This window comes from Macaca thibetana, chromosome 6 (assembly GCF_024542745.1).
Source record: "Macaca thibetana thibetana isolate TM-01 chromosome 6, ASM2454274v1, whole genome shotgun sequence".
NCBI classification, from domain to species: domain Eukaryota; kingdom Metazoa; phylum Chordata; class Mammalia; order Primates; family Cercopithecidae; genus Macaca; species Macaca thibetana.
In genome coordinates, this window is record NC_065583.1 from 66334279 (window position 1) to 66355645 (window position 21367).

The 21367-nt window shown below is 34.1% G+C and overlaps 1 protein-coding gene across 4 annotated transcripts in view; it reads left to right on the forward strand.

Annotated features, from left to right (window-relative positions):
* The window catches only part of PGGT1B (protein geranylgeranyltransferase type I subunit beta), a 55916-nt gene extending 37720 nt beyond the window's left edge, over positions 1-18196 (forward strand). The window contains exons 7-10 of one of the 4 annotated variants that reach the window (XR_007726256.1): positions 3756-3940; positions 8779-8887; positions 11802-11915; positions 13225-13312. Coding sequence is in view for 3 of the 4 variants with exons in the window: in XM_050793083.1 (XP_050649040.1) it covers positions 3756-3940; positions 8779-8887; positions 13225-13388; positions 13501-13530 (488 nt within the window). In the remaining variant the exon portion in view is untranslated. Of the gene's footprint in view, positions 1-3755; positions 3941-8778; positions 8888-11801; positions 11916-13224 lie in introns of all 4 variants that reach the window. The other 3 variants (XM_050793083.1, XM_050793085.1, XM_050793084.1) reach the window with 3 other exon arrangements.
* Positions 18197-21367: the final 3171 nt, after the last annotated feature.

Sequence of the window (21367 nt, forward strand, 5' to 3'; positions counted from 1 at the left end):
GCACAAGAATCGCTTGAACCCAGGAGGCGGAGGTTGCAGTGAGCTGAGATCACGCCACTGCACTCCAGCCTGTCTCAAAAAAAAAAAAAAATTACTTCACCTTTTTAATATGGTGTTTAATTGTAAAATGATGTGCTTATTTATGTGCCTATTTATTTAGTTTTCTACTTTAGCTATATGATTGTTGACTACCTTAAGTTTCAGAGGACATGGATTCTTTTCTGATAACTTAGTATATACAAGTACTAAGAGAATATCTAAAACTGAACTGGAAAACCTGCGGGAGCAAAATAAGTTACAACTGTTAAACACTGTTAAAATATAAGTAGATCATGACATAACAGAGCTGAAGTCAGGAACACCTCCTTTACCCTGCACTTGGTAGAATTGGGGTAGGTTAAGAGAGAGTCTCTATGGTCCCTTCCATCTGTGATGTTTTATGACTGAGGTATTCTGCATATGCTAATTCTCCATGTAACTGAAGCACATCACGTAGGTGGCAAACTTTTAACCATTTCAGATGAAAATCTTTCTTATTCTTTTATTTGTATTTGCCTCAATATTCTTACTATTATCCTTAAAGTTTTGTTCATACTGTGTCTTCAACTAAGGCTTAATGAACACAGTTTCACCTTTTCTTGATGAACTCAAATCATTGTAATAAAGAACAATTCTAGTATTGTACTTTTAATATATGATATAATATGCTTGAAGTATTTTGAAGTGTGTACAGATCATTGATCTAATGACATCTAGCCCCAAAAAGATACTCCATTTTAGTTCTTGTGCCTGTTTTTAAATAGTATTTTGTAATCTACTTATTATCAAGATGTCACTTCTCTTTTCTTCTTGATTCTATGTCTGCCTTTAACACTCTTCTAACATACTACTATTTTTTTTTTTTGAGACATGGTCTCACTCTGTCGCCCAGGCTGGGGTGCAGTCAAGCGATCCTCCTACTGCCACCTTCCAAGTTGCTGGGACCACAGGTGAACACCACCACGCCTGGCCAATTTTTTAAATATTTTTTTGTAGCAACGGGGGTCTCCTTATATTGCCCAGGCTGGTCTCGAACTCCTGAGCTCAAGCAGTTCTCTCACTTTGGCCTCCCAAAGTGGTGGGATTACAGGCATGAGCCACCATGCCCAGCCTAACATACTAGTTTTTATACGGGGTTTTATAACTAGTTTTTTAGAGATTTGTGTAAAACAAGAGACTTTTGGAGCAACAGGCTTACCTGTTGGTAAATGAATGTTAGTTTAATCTTAGACTTTGTAAATGTTTCTGGCAACCCAGTGTCCAAACTTCTGTAGTTACTATTTTCAAAATCCATTAGTTTGGACAAAGTAAAGAGTGTTTTTTCTTTGAGTTGTGCCAGCTTGCATTAAGTAGTCCTAATAGGTAGTTTGGAGAGTAATTCTTAATTGCCTCTTTTTACTTTTCGGGAGTTTTAAAGGTTACTTACTGTCTATTAGAGACTTTATATTTAATGATGTAATAACACTTGAAGTCATGACTTGGTTATGAAAGAAAAATTGAAACTAATGAGTCATTTGGAAAGGAAATAGGATTAATAGTTGCTTAATAGAAATATTTTAAAAGGTTGCAATAAATTTTTTTTAGCTTTTCTTTTGATTCACTCAAGAGTAATATAGATGTCCCAGCTAATTCTGAAGATTAAATAGTTCCTAGCTGACAGTAACACTTGTAATATGATAGCTACCTTGAGTTTTCTAGAGGGAATGCTCACCTTTCCTTTGCCAGAGAATACATTCAAGATTTGTAACACCAAAAGGATAGTTAAGGCATGAGATATATTAGGAACAAGACATTTAAATTGCTAAAATTATTAAAAATCACTAGGTGAAGTCAAGTATAAGTGTATTCAAATTGTTTGGAGTTGACAACAAATAGTGCCAGTAAAAAGTGTTGTTTCTTTTCTTATATGGAAAAATACTGACTTTTCATTTCCTGAGGAAAGTACCTTTGTGAGTATATTAATTAGTTTTCTATTGCTGCTGTAACATTTTGGCACAAATATAGGGGCATAAAGCAACCCAAATTTATTCTCTCCACTTCTGGCCAGAGCTATACATCTGTGACTAAGCCTGAGCCGAGAATTACAGGGCTCAAATCAAGATGTCAACAGGGCTGGCTTCTTTCGCCAGCAGTGGCTCCAGGGAAGAATCTGTCCTTTGATTCTTTCCAGCTTCTAGTGGCTGCTGGCATTCCTTGCCTTTGGCTACAACACTCAAATCGCTGGCACCATAGTTGCATTGCCACCTGGCAGTGGTACCCACTGCCACCTCTCTGTTAGTCTAATCTCCTTCTCTCCTCTTGTAATGACTCTTGTGAGTACAATTAGGGCCCACCCAGATAATACCGAATAATCTCCCCATTTCAAGATCATTTAACTTAATCACATTTGCAAAGCCTCTTTCTCCATATAAAGTAACATTCACAGGTTCCAGGGATTAGGACTTAAATATTGGGGAGGCATTATTCAGCCTACGCAGTGGGTATGAATACGTTTTGAAGTAATGCTGTGCATCTGCTTTCATATTTGGTTTCTCTCTTTCCTACCACCCCCATCCCCCACCATTCTTTTCTTCCTTAAAATTCTTTTTTTTTTTTTTTTTAATATAAGTTCTAGGGTTCATGTGCACAACGTGCAGGTTTGTTACATATGTATACATGTGCCATGTTGGTGTGCTGCACCCATTACCTCGTCATTTACATTAGGTATTTCTCCTAATGCTATCCTTCCCCCAGCCCCCCCACCCCACGACAGGACCCGGTGTGTAATGTTCCCCACCCTGTGTCCAAGTGCTCTCATTGTTCAGTTTCCACCTATGAGTGAGAACATGCGGTGTTTGGTTTTCTGTCCTTGTGATAGTTTGCTGAGAATGATGGTTTCCAGCTTCATCCATGTCCCTACAAAGGACGTGAACTCATCCTTTCTTACGGCTGCATAGTATTCCATGGTGTATATGTGTCACATTTTCTTAATCCAGTCTATCATTGATGGACATTTGGGTTGGTTCCGAGTCTTTGCCATTGTGAATAGTGCTGCAATAAACATACATGTGCATGTGTCTTTATAGCAGCATGATTTATAATCCTTTGGGTATATGCCCAGTAATGGGATGGCTGGGTCAAATGGTATTTCTAATTCTAGATCCTTGAGAAATCACCACACTGTCTTCCACAATGGTTGAACTAGTAAATAGGAACACTTTTACACTGTTGGTGGGACTGTAAACTACTTCCTTAAAATTCTTAAGCTGACTAGTTGTAATATCTGTATATCAGCTTCTAAGTTGTTTATGTTATGTGTGAAAACTTGTCTATAGCTTAGGGGTAATGGAACCTCAATTCATCAGCAATATACTGTCTTTAAGGGACTTAAAAATCAGTTTCAGGTGATTGGGTTCTGGACAGGGAGTTAGTAGTCCCAGATTTTAGTTCCAAATCTGCCATTAACTGTGTAATTTTAAACAAGTCCCTTAGTCTTGTTCCAAGTCTTACTACTTTTTTCATAAGTAAAATGTTTCTTATAGCTTTATGTTATTCTCTGTTTTATCAAATATTGAAGACTTGTGTATAGTGGTTATTTTAAAATCTCATCTTTTAAATTTAAATTTTATTCACTATTTTCTAGAATTATATAACCACTTTTTCCCCTCGAACATTCTGTACTGTTTTCATAAGCATCTAATTTGAAGTTTAAAACATTGTGTGGTTTTGATTAACAGGAGGATCTACTTTTTGTGGCATTGCCTCACTATGTCTGATGGGTAAACTAGAAGAAGTTTTTTCAGAAAAAGAGTTGAACAGAATAAAGAGGTGGTGTATAATGAGGCAACAAAATGGTTATCATGGAAGACCCAATAAGCCTGTAGACACCTGTTATTCTTTTTGGGTGGGAGCAACTCTAAAGGTAAGAGAAATAATAAAAAATGAGAAACCTATATTCTGTGTTCATATAAATTGTGCTAAAAAGTTTTGGTCTTTGTAATGTGTATTAAATATTGTTAGGTTTAGGGTACTGGATTTTCTCTTTTGCTCTGCCAAAGCTAGTCTTTCTATGGTTTTTCCATAGAATTCAGTGATCTTTTGTGCTGCTTGAAAATTTTCATTCTTAGAAAACTCAGGTAACTCAGAACTTGAGTTTTATGCCTACTTAAACCTTATATAGAACATATTAAATACTTACTTTCTTGTAGATGTAAGGCAATAAAAAACTTGTAACTGGAACTGACTAGTTCATGTAAATCAGGGATCTGTCTGAAAATGATACCAGTAAAGGTTTTATGGGAAGGTGTTAATCTTAAAAGACAAACCATGGGTCATTTCTTCAAAAACCATGTAGGGACTTTTTTATTATTTATTTGTTTAAACCTTCTGAAACTCATCAATTGACGTGCCAGCACATTTTTTCCCATCTCTATTACCTTTTAATATACCTAATTCTGTAAGGTTACTTAGTCACTAAATACACACAAGTTTTCTCTATTTTAAAGTTGCCTTTTTATCTTTAAGAATTGTCACCTTGTTCTGATATTCTGCAATCTAACAGGAGTCTGTTAGAGGAGTCCATGTTTGTCTTCTCTGTAATATCCTAAATTTTTCTCTTAAAATTTATGTATAAGGTTGAAAAACATTGGGAAAAGAATGATTTAAAATGATGACAGTAGTCTCCCTGTCTCTCCTCACTTGGAGTACTATTTCTCAGGTTCATCATTTCAATTTTTTTTTGACTGTGGGAAATTTCAAGCATATTCAAAAGCAGGGAGAATGGTGTAATGAACACCCATGTGTCCATCAACCATCTCAACAATTATCAACCCGAAGCTACCCTTTCTTTATCTATACTCTAACTAATTCCCTTCCATTCACTGAATTATTTTAAAGCAGATCCCAGATAGCATTTTTTATATTCTTTGGAAAATTTTTAATGTAATCTCTAAATGAAAATAACTTTAAATAAAAAAACAGAACCCTAGTGTCATCACATCTAAACAATTAGCCATAATTGCTTATTATCATTAAATATCCAGTGATTTCCTATTGTATCACATATATTTCCTATTGTATCACACCAAGAGGCATGTAATATCCAATTATCTCTCCTTTTAATTAAAGAGCTCCAGAGTTGAAAATATACATAGCACATTATACTTATCACTTTAAACATTTGTAAGTTTGCAATTCACTAGTATTAATTCAATTTACAATGTTGTGTAATCGTCACTACCATGCAAAACTTTCTCATTTTACCCAGCATAAATCCTGTACACATTAAACAATAATTCCCTATTCTTCTTTCCCCTCAGCCTGGTAACCTCTGCTCTACTCTCTGTCACTATGAATTTGTGTATTCTAGGTGCCTCATATAGGTGAAATCATACAATATTTGTCCTTCTGTTTTCTGGCTTATTTCACTTAGCATAATGGTTTCAGGATTTATTTATGACATGGCATATGTCAAAATTTCATTTTTTTAATGGCTGAATAATAATATTCCATTGTATATAAATACCACATTTTCCTTCTTCATTTATCTGTTGATGATCACTTGAGTTGTTTTCACCTTTTGGCCATTGCAGGTAATACTGCTAAAAACATGGGTGTATAAATATATTTTCAAATCCCTGCTTTCATTTTTGAGGGGTATTATATGTATATAGAAGTGGAATTGCTGGGTCATATGGTAGTTCTTCATTTAACTTTTTCAGGAAATGCCAAACTTTTCCACAGCATCTACAACATTTTATGTTCCCTCTAGCAATGTATGAGAGTCCCAATTTCTCTACATCCTCACCAACATTTGTTTTTTCTGTTTGTTTTATATATAAAATAGCCATTTTTTATATGAAGTGTCGTTTCATTGTGGTTTTGATTTGCGTTTTTCTAATGATAATGAGTGTCTTTTTATGTACTTATTGGTCATTTGTATATCTCTTGGGAGAAATTTCTATTCAAGCCCTTTGCCTATTTTTAAATCTGGTTTCTTTTGTTGTTATAAGGTTGTGGGTGTTCTTCATATATTCTGGATATTAATCCCTTCTCAGATATATGATTTACAAATGTTTTCTCATTCCTTGAGTTGCCTTTTTACTCTGTTGATGGTGTCCTTTAATTACAAAAGTTTTTTGATGCAGTCCAATTTTATCTAAATTTTTCTTTTATTGCTTGTGTTGTTGGTGTCATGTCCGTAAAACTATTGCTAAATCCACTGTCATAAAGATTTTCCCCAGTGTTTTCTTCTAATAGTTTTACGGTTTTAGGCCTTAATGTTGGGCCTTTCATCAATTTTGAGTTAATTATTGTATGTGATGTAAGGTAAGATCCAACCTCATTCTTTGACACGTGGATATCTAATTTTCCTAGCACCATTTGTTGAAAAGACTGCCCTTTTCCATTAAATGGTTTTGGCACCCTTGTCAAAAGTCAGTTGACTATATATGTGAGGTTTGTTTCTGGACTTCCTATTTTATTCCGTTGTTCTGTATGGCTGTCTTTGTGCCAGTACTATACTGTTTTTATTACTGTGGCTTTGTAGTAAGTTTCAAAGTCAAGAAGTTTGAAACTTCCAACTTTTCTTTTTCAAGATTGTTTTGACTATTTGGAGCCCCTTGCAATTTGATATAAATCTGGTAATTGAGTTTACCATTCCTGCAAAAAAAGTCTTTTGAAATTTTGATGGAAATTGCATTGAATCTGTAGATCACTTTGGGTAGTAGTGATATCTTGACACTGTTGAGTGTTCCTATCCATGAGCACAGGATGCTTTTCCATTTATACAGGAGGTCTTCAGTTTCTTTCAGCAATGTTTTGTAGTTTTCAACATACAAATCTTTCACTTTTTTATTAAGATTTAATTCTCAGTATTGAATCATTTTAGATGCTGTTGTAAATGAAATTGCTTTCTTAATTTCCTTTTGGATTGTTCATTGCTAGTCTATAGAAACTATCAACTTTTTATAGAATAGTTTTGACAAGCATTAAGGATCATTGCTTAAATCAGTTGTGGCATTAAGAGGTTATAAAACAGTGGTATTCTTTCATTCCATCTCAATTTATTAACTAGCATTGTTTTTTAAAGAAGAATTATTTTACCTTCCCCTGAGATATACTTTGTACAGAGAAGGACAGATAAATACCGAATTCTTTCCCTTAATAGTGTTCAACAAAATGAATTGGTTCCCTACCATCCCCTCAGCCTTTCCAATGAAATATTAGATTTTAGAGTTTGGGGTTTTTTGGTTTGTTTCTGGTTTTTTTTTTTTTTTTTTTTTTTAGAATCATTGTGAATACATAGATTTTAACATTTTTTAGTCATATATAATACATATATATTAGTCATATATGACTAAAATATATATATATATAATGCTTAAATTGTCCCATCTTTAGTCAATAGGAACCCTTTCAAGTTGTCCCAAGTCTTTTTTATTTGACATCAGTAGTCTTTGACAGCTTTCTGAAAGCAACCACTTTTAAACTTTTTAAAAATGTTTTAATTCTTGTGGACATTTCTGTAACTTTAAATCACAGACTAACTTCTTATCACCTTTAGATATTATTGATGATTCCCAACTAAGAGAAATTAAGATTTAGCCTCTCACTTTTCCAACAAATTGTTACCCGTTATGTTTAGTTCTGAGTCTTTTCCTCATCTTCTACCTTCCAATGCTATATAAGGTTACCTTTATTTTTATAATGTCAAGTTAGGAAGCATTCATATTTTTTTTCAGTATTAATAATCACATCTTTCAGGCTTTGCCTATAGGTTGATTCTAAAATTTGAAAACCAGTAACCAACACTTATTATGATAGTGCAAATATTGTTTATTGCTAAGCCAAGTGCAGTGTTAATATTATCCTTTTTTCATTTTTATTTAATGACCAATGTGCCACTGATGGAAAATGTTCCTAACATCAAGATTCAAAAAAGCCTTTTTCCTTATAGTCTATTAATTAAATCAATGTAAATGAATAAATTTGTTTCTTGTTTGTACCATAACTTTCTTATGAGTTTAGCTTTTCTTTTTGAGAAATAATGCTTCTTCATCAGTCACTAAAAGCTGTGGCTCTCTGGTTCATTGACATATATTAAATTGTTTGGTATCTTCAGAAATTTCTTGATCCCTCTTACCTACTGCGCACCTCATCTTGAACTTCACAGTGTTATTTACTTATTTATATCTTACTTTTATGGGATCTTGAGAGAAAAACCAAGTACATGTCCTAAATCATTAAAAACTATATAGTTTTTTATGTTGCAATCATTTTTGTCTTACCTTTTTCTTTCCTAATTAAAGAGCTATACTTCTTTACTATTTTCAAAACTGTCTCTAGCATCTGGTTAGTAATTTTTGTTTGCTCTTTTTTTAAAAAATATTTTTAGTTCCAATTACTACTAATTTATAACTAATAGCTAAAGAGCTTATCATAAGAGTTAAAATATGGGTAGATAAAATTTACTTTTTAAAATGACTGATTATGTTGAGTGGATTGGAGTTGTCTTTTGAATTTAGCTTAATGTGCTTCAAAGGGTACAGTTGGCCTGATTCAGAAGAAGGAAATAGAGGGTCAAGAAAAGGAGAGTAGATTTGATAAGAAAATAAAAAAGATAATGTGATTGACTCATTTCAAGTGCTCAAGGCCCCGTAGAGTTGGTCTGAGCACCTTAGCTAAAGAAAAGCATATCTAAATGACAAACATCTGAAATTTGAGCCAAAGGTTGATATGAGTTTTGTCATGTCATTTCAGCTTCTAAAAATTTTCCAATACACTAACTTTGAGAAAAATAGAAATTACATCTTATCAACTCAAGATCGCCTTGTAGGGGGATTTGCCAAGTGGCCAGACAGTCATCCAGGTAATTATTTTCTTTGTGAATCCAGAACAACCTTTATTTCCTGAATAGATCTTCAAGCATCTTTATCAGAAAAGGCATATGATAGAAAAAGGCACAGTTGCAAAGTTACATTAAATATTATTTTTAAAAAGGTATATTGTGTAAGCTTAGGATAGATTTAGGGTATTGGGGAGTATAAAGGAAAGAGTTTATTATCAAGATGCATGGGTATAGTGTGCATTTTTTCCCAAATATTTTACTTAGTAATGTTTTATTTCATTTTCATCAATAACATAGATGGTCTGAATGGGTCCTTTCCAAAGAAGAGAATTATTTAGCCCATCCAAAACCATTAGGATTATTAGTCATGACTTGAGCTAAGGATAGTAAATTACTCCCGATCCTGAAGGAAATCAGTTCTTACTCTTTTCAGAAGTCATTAAATAGACCGAGCGCAGTGGCTCATGCCTGTAACTCCAACACTTCGGGAGGTTGAGGCAGGTAGATCACTTGAGGTCAGGAGTTCAAGACCAGCCTGTTCAACATGTTGAAACCTGACTCTACTACAAATACAAAAATTACCAGGTGTGATGATGCGTGCCTGTAGTCCCAGCTATGTGGAAGTCTGAGGCAGGAGAGTCACTTAAACCCAGGAAGCAGAGGTTCCAGTGAACCGAGATTGCACTACTGCCCGCCAGCCTATGTGACAGAGTGAGACTCTGTCTCAAAAAAAAAAAAAAAATCATTAAATAAAATATTTCAAATCCTGAATATGTGTTTCTCACTTCCCATACTCTTGTTCTCCAAATTTCAACAGATTCAGACAATATAAATGGTATGGCACTCAAGGCCCTCCCTCCCAAAATTTGGCTCCTCTCCCACCTCTACCATCATTTTGTAGCCTACACCTCACCCGACTTACGTTTTCACCTCCAGCAAAATAACCGTATATACAGCTTCCCTATAAAAATCCATTTAAGAGTGTGTTAAAATAATTTCAAACACTGACACTTTTGATAAGCAAGTAAAGAATTAGTTACAAATATGAAACTAGACACAAGGAATGATTGTTTTTGCCAGTATTGCAATAGAGTCGTGGTTTTTATTATCAGCCTAGAAAGTGCCGTATCAGCGTTCATCTTCCATCACAGAACTGCTATAGTTGGAATGTGTACTTGAATCAGAATATAAATAAGGAGCTCTTGAAATCATATTTTTGTATTTGAAATGAGCAGGAATATTTCCTTACACCCCTACTTGCCTGTATTTTCATATAAAACATGTTTCGTAGGCCAGGTGCATTGGCTTACTCCTGTAATCCCAACACTTTGGGAGGCTAAGGTGGGCCAGGTGCATTGGCTTACTCCTGTAATCCCAACACTTTGGGAGGCTAAGGTGGGCGGATCACTTGAGGTCAGGAGTTTGAGACTAGCCTGGCCACTTGGTGATGAAACACTGCCTCTACTAAAAATACAATAATTAGCCAGGCCTGGTGGTAAGTGCCTGTAATCCCAGCTACTTGGGAGGCTGGGGCAAAAGAATTGCCTGAACCTGGGAGGCAGAGGTTGCAGTGAGCCAAGATCATGCCCCTGCACTCTAGCCTGGGCAACAGAGCAAGAGTACATCTCAAGAAATAAAATGAAGTAAAATAAAATAAAAGACCAGGTGTGGTGGCTCAAGCCTGTAATCCTAGCACTTTGGGAGGCTGATGCAGGTGAATCACTTGAGGTCAGGAATTTGAGACCAGCCTGGCCAACATGGCAAGACCCCGTGTCTACTAAAAATACAAAAAATTAGCCGGGCATCGTGGTGCGCACCTGTAGTCTCACCTACTCAGGAGGCTGAGGCAGGAGAATTGCTTGAACCCAGGAGGCAGAGGTTGCAGTGAGCCAAGGTCGTGCCATAGCACTCCAGCTTGGGCGACAGAGCGAGACTAAATCAATCAATCCATAGTAAAACATGCCTTCTTAGAGAAAGTGTACATTGCTTTCAAAGTTGTAAGCCAAAGTGTGTTTTCAGAAGTTAATTTCTCAAGAAAAATAATATTTTGAAATTTTTTGTATCTCTAGTGCCTCAAGAAAACTGAGAATTATTTTGGACTTTATTCCATTTTTTCAATCAGTGCGGCTACTGTTTTAACAAATAATGGAAATAGGGAAATGACAATCTCTTAGAAAACATTTCTTATGTAAACATACTTGAAATACATTCAGTGTTTGCAATAGCTTTTTAAAAAGAAAGTTCTTGAGGCTTTTTCCGGAGAGATCAGTTGCTAACTTTAACATTTGTGTAAATATTTGGATGTACTACTTACTTTTTACAGATACATTACAATGTTTTCAGAGTATGCACTAGAAAGCATAGAAAGTCTTTGCTAAATTGAATTTATGTGTAAAGATCTGGTCCCAGAACCTTTACAATCATTTTAACGAGATTCTTTAAGCTTATTCTTGGTTTTAGTAAATTTAGTAGCAAATTTGACACAAAGGGATTTTATATACATTTATGAAAGAAATTTCTAAAGAATGAGCTTTTGTTATGGAATATATATATATTTCAGCATCTAAAGTGCTTTAATATGGAGTAAACATATTTCCACATGTAAAGTGCTTATACATTGCCACCTACAGATAAGGAGTTTTTTAAAAACAGCAATTTGAGGCTTGAAACAATTGAGTTCTGATCTCATTGGCTGTTACAAAAATCTTTTTGAGAAAAACATAAGTTTTATTTGGTACTTTACCCAGAGAGATTTTAGTATTACACAGTTCTATTTTATGTTATTATGGATGTATATTTTCTGTTGTAATTTTTCCTAGAAAAGGTTCCTGGTTTCTAGAAAACAGCTTAATGTTGCTTTGTACGCTTTGTAGTTTTAGAATAATTATATGGAATGATGTAATATTACAGGCAAAATCAAATTTATTTTTTATAGTCTGAAAGTCAAAGGAAAGTGAGCCAGAAGAAACCTAAGTATTTTCTGAAAAGGCCTAAAAGGTGATCAACATGGGCCTCTATTAGTGAAATAATGTTTTCACAATGGCATTGAGTAAGCACAACTATTTGTCGTTTCTGTTTTGAAAAAATAAGCGATACTCTTGTAAGTAAAGCTTTTCCTTTAACCCTTTTGACAAAATTTGATGTGGTAAGATGTTTTGAACTTTTTGTTGTTTTGAGACAGGGTCTCATTCTTTTGCCCAGGCTGGAGTGCAGTGATATAATCATGCCTCACTGCAGCCTCAGCCTCCCTAGGCTCAGGTGAGCCTCCCACCTCAGCCTCCGGAGTAGCTGGAACTACAGGCATACACCACCATACCTGAATAATTTTTGTATTTTTTGTAGAGATGGTGCTTCACCATATTGCCCAGGCTGGTATCAAACTCGTGTGGCTCAAGCAATATACCCTCCTCAGCCTCCAAAGTACTGGGATTACAGGTGTGAGCCACCACACCCAGCCTGTTTTGAACTTTAATAGCTCTTAAGGCCATAAATGTTGGCCAATTCAAAAGTAGAAAAAAATTTTTGACTGGTACAAAACTGTCTTTGTAGTGTTCCTATAACTGCAAAGCTCTGAGCTCTTCAAGAAGTCTACATAAGACTCCTAGGCAAGAATGACCATGTGATTTCATTGGCCACTTTAATAGAAGAGGATTACTGCCCCTTGAAAGATGGGAAACTAGTGAGCCAGTGCAGAATTGTCATGGTATGAGCACTCATGTTATTTCAACCAAATAGAATGTGAGTTTGTTTTTATTGTCAGATCAGATATTTTTACAATGACTGACATTACCCTAAATAGGAGGATTAAATATGGCACAGCATTCCAGAATGGATTATTTTTGCGTAAGCTCCTTTTATTTAACACAGTGTTAGGATAGTCCTGCCTATGGTTTGGGAACTTTCAGAGGCAAAACATGGAGCAAGGGGTATTGCAACTTAGATTCAGAGTTTTGTTTTCATTTTAAAGAAAAAAAAATTAATGATACAGCATTGAAGCTACTCATTTCCATGTTCTGTAGTAAGCAAAAAGGGAAACTCCCTCAAGTGAGAAGTCTTACATATGACTGCTGCTCCTCCTGTCTTTTCATCACAGAGGTTATGGATAGTATCAGCTCTTCAGTTGGAAACTGTTTTCCTTTGTTAATGATATTTTCATGAATAAAATATTTTATTTTGATCATCTGGGTTTTTTTTTAATTGATGTTTGAGACTTTGAGAAAGCAAATATTTTAAAAACTATATTAGCATTTCTCTAAACTTTTAATGGAGTGATGGGCCGGTAAATATGTAGCTGAAATATTTTGTAGAATGTACAAGTAGGAATGCCTGTTATGATGTTTTAAATGCCTTCTTTTCAGATGCTTTGCATGCATACTTTGGGATCTGTGGCCTGTCACTAATGGAGGAAAGTGGAATTTGTAAAGTTCATCCTGCTCTGAATGTAAGCACACGGACTTCTGAACGCCTTCTAGATCTCCATCAAAGCTGGAAAACCAAGGACTCTAAACAATGCTCAGAGAATGTACATATCTCCACATGACTGACTTTAGATTGGGAGGATGGGGGGATTTGTAGCATAACTGTAGCTCAAGTTTAAAAGCCATGTATAACCAAGTGTGCTCTTTTTTTAAAAGGTAGAGTCTTACAATCAAATCTCCTGCTGATGTCACTTTGGGATATGGTCTTGAGCCAGTAATCTTTTTACTGGGTTTCGAGAAAATCTTTGTTGAAGTTTGAACCACAACTTTGTCGTGGTTCTTAAATGTTTATACTGTATTTCTAAGAAGTTGTTTGAGGCAAATTAACTGTATGTGTGTAGGGTATCTTTTTAAAAACTCTTCAGTGCAAATTGTATCTTATAAAATTGACACGAATTTTCAAAACAAGTTTGCACTTCATATAGCATTGATAATCTTCAGGTGAACACTTAGTGATCATTTAAAAAGCTCACTGCTGATGGTGGAAAATTTGCTTTAATGAATTAAGTATCTGGGATTATTCTTTGAAAATAGATTACCATAATTTTTTTTAAAAAAGAGTGACTTATTTTGTCTTATTCTTAAGTAAAGTGTGCCAATTAAACCTTTGTGGCCTATATAAATGAAATTAATAACTTCACAGTAAGAATAAATAGGTTTAACTAATATGATAGTTTTCTAAAAGGAGATTATTTGAAGACAACTATTATGTAACTGAGGGAAAAGCAACTTAACTATATGTGATTGTGAATGAGAAAGTTTTGTGCTATGTGGGTCATTTATTTAGACATTGCTGTGGTGAATACCAGTTATGTTTGATTTTATTCTCAAATCATTAGTTGCCTTTTTTTTTTTTTCTTTTCTTGCTTTCTAGGAAGAAAACAATCTTTTTTATCTAGAAGGAAAGATACTTTGTGTTTTTATTTTTAGCCTTTTGAATTTTTTAATTCGTTGCCCCCAGTGTGTTAGCTACTCTAATTTCAAACTAATGCTTTTCTAATTTTTTTCAAACTAAATAAGTGAAAAATACAAAAACAGAACCATTCAAATAGATTCAGTGGTGCAACTCTATACATGGTCATTTTTATTCTCATATTTTCAGGTAAGTGAAAGGCAAATGTAACCATTTAGAGGATAAGAAATAGGGTTTTGTTTTTGTTCATTGTTTTGTTTTCTTAAGTTTATGAACTAGCTAATTATAAAGGAGATAATATAAAAACTCTTCATTAGTAATTAATTAATCAATAACTCATATCCATTACTTGCTTAGTGACATTCAGAACTATGAGTCTAGTACTGAAATGGGGAAAGAAATCTCTTCACTAAAGGAGTTGGGTTTAGTTAGTCTTGGTGATAATAAATGTTGAAATATAAACATCAGTATAAAAACTATATTACTGGTATCACTGTTTAGGCATTGTAATATTTTAAATGTTATCTTTTTTTCTAAATTAGAGAAAAAAATGTCATAAAATAACAGTCCTTCCCAAGGGAAACAGTATGTACTTGGAGAAATGATTCATTTATTATTGGCATGCTTAGTTTTAAACCTGAGTTTGCCAACTGTATGTTTTTTAATTAGAAATAAAAAAATCTTCTGATGGTGGGGGGAAAAACTAAGCTTACTAACAGATGTTATCCTTCTATGGGTTATTCCAATTGCTACTATTTAAATCCTGGCAGATTAAGACATCCATATCTCAAACTAAGTCATCTCTTAGACATTGGAAGTTGAAGTAGCATATATATAATGGCTTTAGTACTATATAAAAAGCCCAAATTGTTTTTTCTGTATCACCAAGAAAGGTTAGGAGGTAATAAAGGTAGTAACTGTATGACTGTATTCATAAATGTAAGTTACAGGAAAATTCCAATCTAAAAGTATTTCATAAGGCTAAATATTTTCTAACTCCTTAAAATTTAATACCATAAGATGATAAATTTTAGTATGCTTCTAATTGATATACCTGTGGGAGACTTCCTTGTGAAACTTTATGGACTAGTAAATGTTCACATTCCATAGCAACTTAATTGACCAGAAAATAGCAGGCCAGTGTGAATTGTGGAGAAACTATTTCTGACTTTTCTAAATAGTTATTTACAAGAAAAGTATTTATCGATTAAATAAATTATAAGCAATATTTCACATATATACTTTATTCCTTAACAGGAGTGATATAATGAGGGGAAATATGAAGTCTGAAATCTCAAAAAGCTCTATTTTCCTACTCCCTAATTGTCTCCTTCCTGCCCCCTAATTTTGTGGTATTTTTTTTTTAGAAGGTAGGAGGAGGAGCTTTGTTTTGAGCATCTGCATACAAATAAGATTAGTCAGATCATATGGCATAATTTAACCTGTTTATCATTTCAGTGTTTTTAGATTTGATCTATAATATATATGTGTTATTAGATCTTTAAATAGTTATTTGTATTTAATCTAAATTCATATAGAAATCTTGCTGACGGTGGTATATAATTTGAAAACTGTTGGACCTGATCATTTTTGAGAGACAGTTAATGAGGAGGTGCTCTGGAATCAGATGACCTGGGTTTAAATCCCAGATTTGCCAGTTCAGTGGCATGATCTTGGACCCTAACTCTCCCATTGATAAAATAAGGAAAATAGGTAAAACCTAACTCACAGGGTTTAGGATTAAATGAGATAATGCAGATAAAGCACTTAGGATAGTACCTGGAATATAGCAAATTTCAAATTATAGGTTCTTTATAATGATCATAAAATTATTTTTGTAATTAAAACCTCTCCTACAACAGAAAGAGGTCTTAACAGTTTAACCTCAGGGAAAATGATGATAACATTGTTGTTTTCTAATCTCCCCATAAAAATACAGAGCAACTAGGACACTATAGACACTATTACAACACTAGATGACAAGGTAGCTCTATGAACTTCAAAATACAACTAAGCGAGGACAAACCACTGACCCACATAGTTTCAGTATCTGTGGGAGGAAGTAGAAGGAAGGCAGCTGGTTTCTGACAGCTCTGCAAATTGGAGAACTACAACACTGCCCACAGTTTCTCACTACAAAGTGCAGTGGGCCAATCTAAGAACAGACACTGAAACTGGGAAGTGACTACCGAATCCCATTTGCAGATGAATGTTAAAGCAATATAATAAGGTCTGATGACTGCATTAGAGCAGTCTGGGTTTTTTTGCTGTGTACATCTTGAAGCTTATGAGACAAAGCCCAGCACTGAGGACAAACTTCTAGAATTAGAATTCAAATGGGCAGGATGGGTAAAATAGGACAAAAGAAATATCTAGATAAGTATTGGGTAGAAAGGCCAAGATACAGAGACATTATATATATGTATTTTCATATATATACACATATATATATTCTTTTAAATCACTGTGAAAATGGGAGCTCTAAGGCTGTGAAGTCATCCTAGAGCACTCCTCCCACCTAAAAGTACAGAAAAACTCGTTTCAGTTAAGGGGAAAAAAAGAGTGAGTGAGCCAGGATTACAGTCCAACTCCATTCAAAGTTAGTATGAGAAATAATAAATAGATCAACATCCTCACAGACAATGAAAGCACACCAGAAAGACATGACGCAAGACAGATAAAAACCTAATATTTGCCAAAAAATAAAATGCAAATATGACAGGAAATTTATAGTAATTAATGCAATTATCAGTAAAAGGAAAAGGTGAAAATTAACCAAGTACCAAACACTTGGAGTAAAAAGCAAAATAAAGCAGAAGGAAGGAATTAATAACAATAAAAACAAGAAATAATTACTAGTAGCAAACCAAAACAATAAAGGCAATAAATCCAAGTTGGTGATGGATAGTGCGGGGAGTTGAGTGCGATAAACTACCAGCTAATCTATTTAAGAAAAAAAGGAGGAAGCACAAATACAAAAATTTAAATGACAAGGGGGAAATAGTAAAAGAGGAAATTTGTTTAAATTGACTACTTTGAGCAGTTTTACACAATAAATTCGAAAACTTTTGAGAAAAATGCAAATTGCCAAAATTTAGGTCACAACAAACCAGTTGCCATAGAAGAAACAAATAGTACCCCTTACCAAAGGAAGCATCAAGCCCAGATTGTTTCAAGGGGATTTCTACCAAACCTTTTAAGATTAAATAATCCCATTCTTGCTTAAACAATTCCAGAGACTAGGAAAAGAATCTTGAACCTCAAAGTGCCAAAAAAAAAAGAAGAAACTGCTAAATTCATTTTATAAAGTGAATGTAATAGCATTGATTCAAAAACCTGACAAAGATTGTACCAAAAAGAAAATTATAGAGCAATCTCATGAATATTAATAAAAAGTTTTAATGATACATTAGCAAACAATCCAACAGCACTTTCAAAAGGTAATCATGACTAAGTTGGGTTTATTATAAGAATGCAAGGGTAATTCAATACTAGATAATCTATTAATATTCATATTAAGAGTTAAGAAATATCTTCATCTTTGCAGAAAAGACATGATAGAATTGAGCACTCACGTGAAATATGCTAAGTAGAAATTGATGAATAATCAATTAACATTGTACCTCTACCTAAAAGCCAGCATCTTAAATTTCAAAGCAAAAAAGACTTTCCAACTGAAGTCAGGAACAAGACATGCCCACTAACTCCTCTACTACTTAATGTGTTGAGAGTTTTAGCCAATGGAGTTAGACAAAATAAAGATGTGAATTGCAAAGGAAGAGTTAAAACTATTTGCAGATATGAATATGTATCTAGAAAGCCCAAAGGAATTTGTTGAAAAGCTAAACAATAAAAGAACTTAGTAAAGTAGCTATTAAATACAATTTACATACAAATATCAGTAGGCTTCACCAGAAGAAAAACTAAACAATAAAAGAATTTAGTAAAGTAGCTATTAAATACAATTTACATACAAATATCAGTAGGCTTCACCAGTGCATACTTTGATTCCATTTTGAATCATTTCATTCAAAACAGCATTTATGTATGGTGTCAGAAATCAGCACCCCCTTTCAGTCACTACCTCTCTTCCCAAAGGTAAGCACTATCAAAATCACCATCAATTAGTTTTGTCTGTTTTTGAATTTTATATGAGTGGAACCATATAGTATACATTAGTTTTCAACTGGCTTTAACTCAGTAGGAGTGAAAGAGGGTACAAGGGGACTCTGTGGTGCTGGTAATGTTCTGTTTCATGATCTAGGTGCTGGTTACATAGGTGCATTCACCTTATGAATATTTATCAAGCTGTATATGATTTGTGCACTTTTCTGTATGTATAATTATAGCTCAATAAAAATGTTTACTAAAAAGAGTAACAAGACTATACATATATATATATATGTATGCAAACCTAAACTAGTTAGAAGATACTTGAAGAGAAGACCACCTTTGTGATAGCAAAAGTAAAAAGAAAACTTAATGTGTAAATTTAAGACACATTAAAATCTGTATGAGGAAAACTAAAAAAAAAAAACTCTTGAGTGGCAAATATGTAGATTCCAGCAAATGAAAAGATACATGATATTCTTAGATAGAAAGACAACATCAAAACATGTCTTTCCCCACTTAGGTTTATTTATAAATTCAATGCCATTCCAATAAAAATTATATTGTCCTTTGAGAGAACATACTAGAAAAACCGTGGAAACTGAAAAGAATTAGAGAGGACCAGCCATATCCGACACTAAAACATACTCTAAATCTGCCGTGGCAGAAGCTATCAGAATTTTTAAAAGTGTGCACACTTTTTGGCCCAGATACTCTGTATCTAGAGATTTAGCATAAAGAAACATGCAAATAGGCAATGATACATTTTCAAGGATCTCACAGCCACATTTTTGTAATTGTGAAAAGACACTGATTATGATACATTTATGTAACTCAATACTACGCAACTGGTAAAGTATGGATATTGGAAGGCATTCCTAATGTTGAATGAATGAAAAGTTTTGTATTGGCCCTTTAAAAATAGGAAGTTCAATGTAACAGAAGAGGAATTCCAGAAATAGACTCAATGGCATTTAGAATACAGTAAAGGCAGCATCTCAAGTTGGTGAGAAAATGAACTTTTATGTAAGTGCTATTGAGATTACTGGTGCTTAATAATTCAGATATTTACATTTTTAAAAAATAGCTTATTTCACTTTGAACCTTTTATTTTTAAAATCGACATTTAGTTTTATAATTTAAAGAGAAGGTGATAGTTCTCTCCCTATCCCAGCCTATACTATACCCACAGCCTATACTTCCTGGAGGTAAACACCACTGTTGCATACATCTTTCAGACCTTTAATCTCTCGGTGTACAGAGATATAAAAATAGAGAATATATATTCTTTAAATATCTGTACATTTAAGTATTACTCATCCCAATATGATATATACTTATATAAATAGATATATGTGTATATACTATACACAAAGATCTGAGGTACTAAATATTCTGTGGTATTTTTTTTTTTTTTTTTTTTTTTTTTTTTTTTTTTTTTTTTGAGATGGAGTCTCGCTCTGTCACCCAGGCTGGAGTGCAGTGGCCGGATCTCAGCTCACTGCAAGCTCCGCCTCCCGGGTTCACGCCATTCTCCTGCCTCAGCCTCCCGAGTAGCTGGGACTACAGGCGCCTGCCACCTCGCCCGGCTAAGTTTTTGTATTTTTAGTAGAGACGGGGTTTCACTGTGTTACCCAGGATGGTCTCGATCTCCTGACCTCGTGATCCGCCCGTCTCGGCCTCCCAAAGTGCTGGGATTACAGGCTTGAGCCACCGCGCCCGGCCTGTGGTATTTTTTTTCATTCAACAGTATATCATGAATGCCTTTCAGTAGCCATACTTTAATAGTTGCGTAGTATTGCATTGCATAAACCTATTAGGTCAGTGCAAAAGTAATTGCACTTTTTACCATTTTTAATGGCAAATGAGGCACTGATTATATTTAATTTTTCACAACTACAAAAATACTGCTGTGAGATCCTTAAAAATTGTATAATTGCCCATTTGCATGTTTCTTTAAATTTATAGATAAGAACTACTGGGGCAAAAAGTGTGCACAATTTAAATTTGATTTTTTTTTTTTTTTTTTTTTTTTTTTTTGCCAAACTGCTTTTTAAGAAGGTTGTACTAATGCACACTTTTATCTTGGCACTAAGATTTTAAATATGATCAGAAAATGGGCTCCTGATAGTAAAACACTGTCTAATTGTAATAATTGTGGCATTGGAAAAGAGCTTTGTGGCTTAGTTCCTCAAACTCATTTACAAATTATAAATCTGAGCTCCAAATATGAATTAACTCACACAAGATCTTTAGTAATTAGTAGCAGTACTGTAACTAGAGTGCATGTTTTCTGTCTCCAGAAATAACATTCTTTTTATACCACATTTTTTTAACTGAGGTGATCATTCTCCACCATCTTCTTTCCACGTTTTTCCATGTTTGTTCTAACTTTTCATTAAATATCTTGAGGCTCTAACTAAATTAAGGGTGACCATTAAAAGTCTATGTGGGATTCCTTGAACCAACTGGTAATGCACTACCAGCATATAAGGTGTCCTCATTGAAGCAGTTGGTGATTGGAATGTGGAACCTCACTCAGGTATGTTTGCATCTTCTTGTGGGTATAAATATGTCAAAAAGTTTTCTTAAATTATGAGTGGGAACATGAAAAACATATAATTCACTGGGGAAATTGTGGAAAGGTAAAAGATTATGAATTTAGGCTCAAAGCCAATTTCCCTCTCATTTAATCCTACATGAGCAAGTCAAGGAGTTTGGTAGAGCTTTATGAAATCTCTAAGGAGTGAAGGAACACAATCACTAAAGTCAATTTGATAAAGTGCAGCTAAGTAGTATGCTAACCGATTAATGGATTTTCATCTTGTCATGTAAGTTTCAGCAATTGAGTACCACACTAGAACACCTACAAATGAGATTCTATTACAGAATATCTTTCTTCTACTACAGAACATACTGTAGACAATTATTCAGTGGTTAAGCTGTAGAAATAATCAGAAGATGCTTTTCACTTTTATGACTCAATACTTTTTAATATTT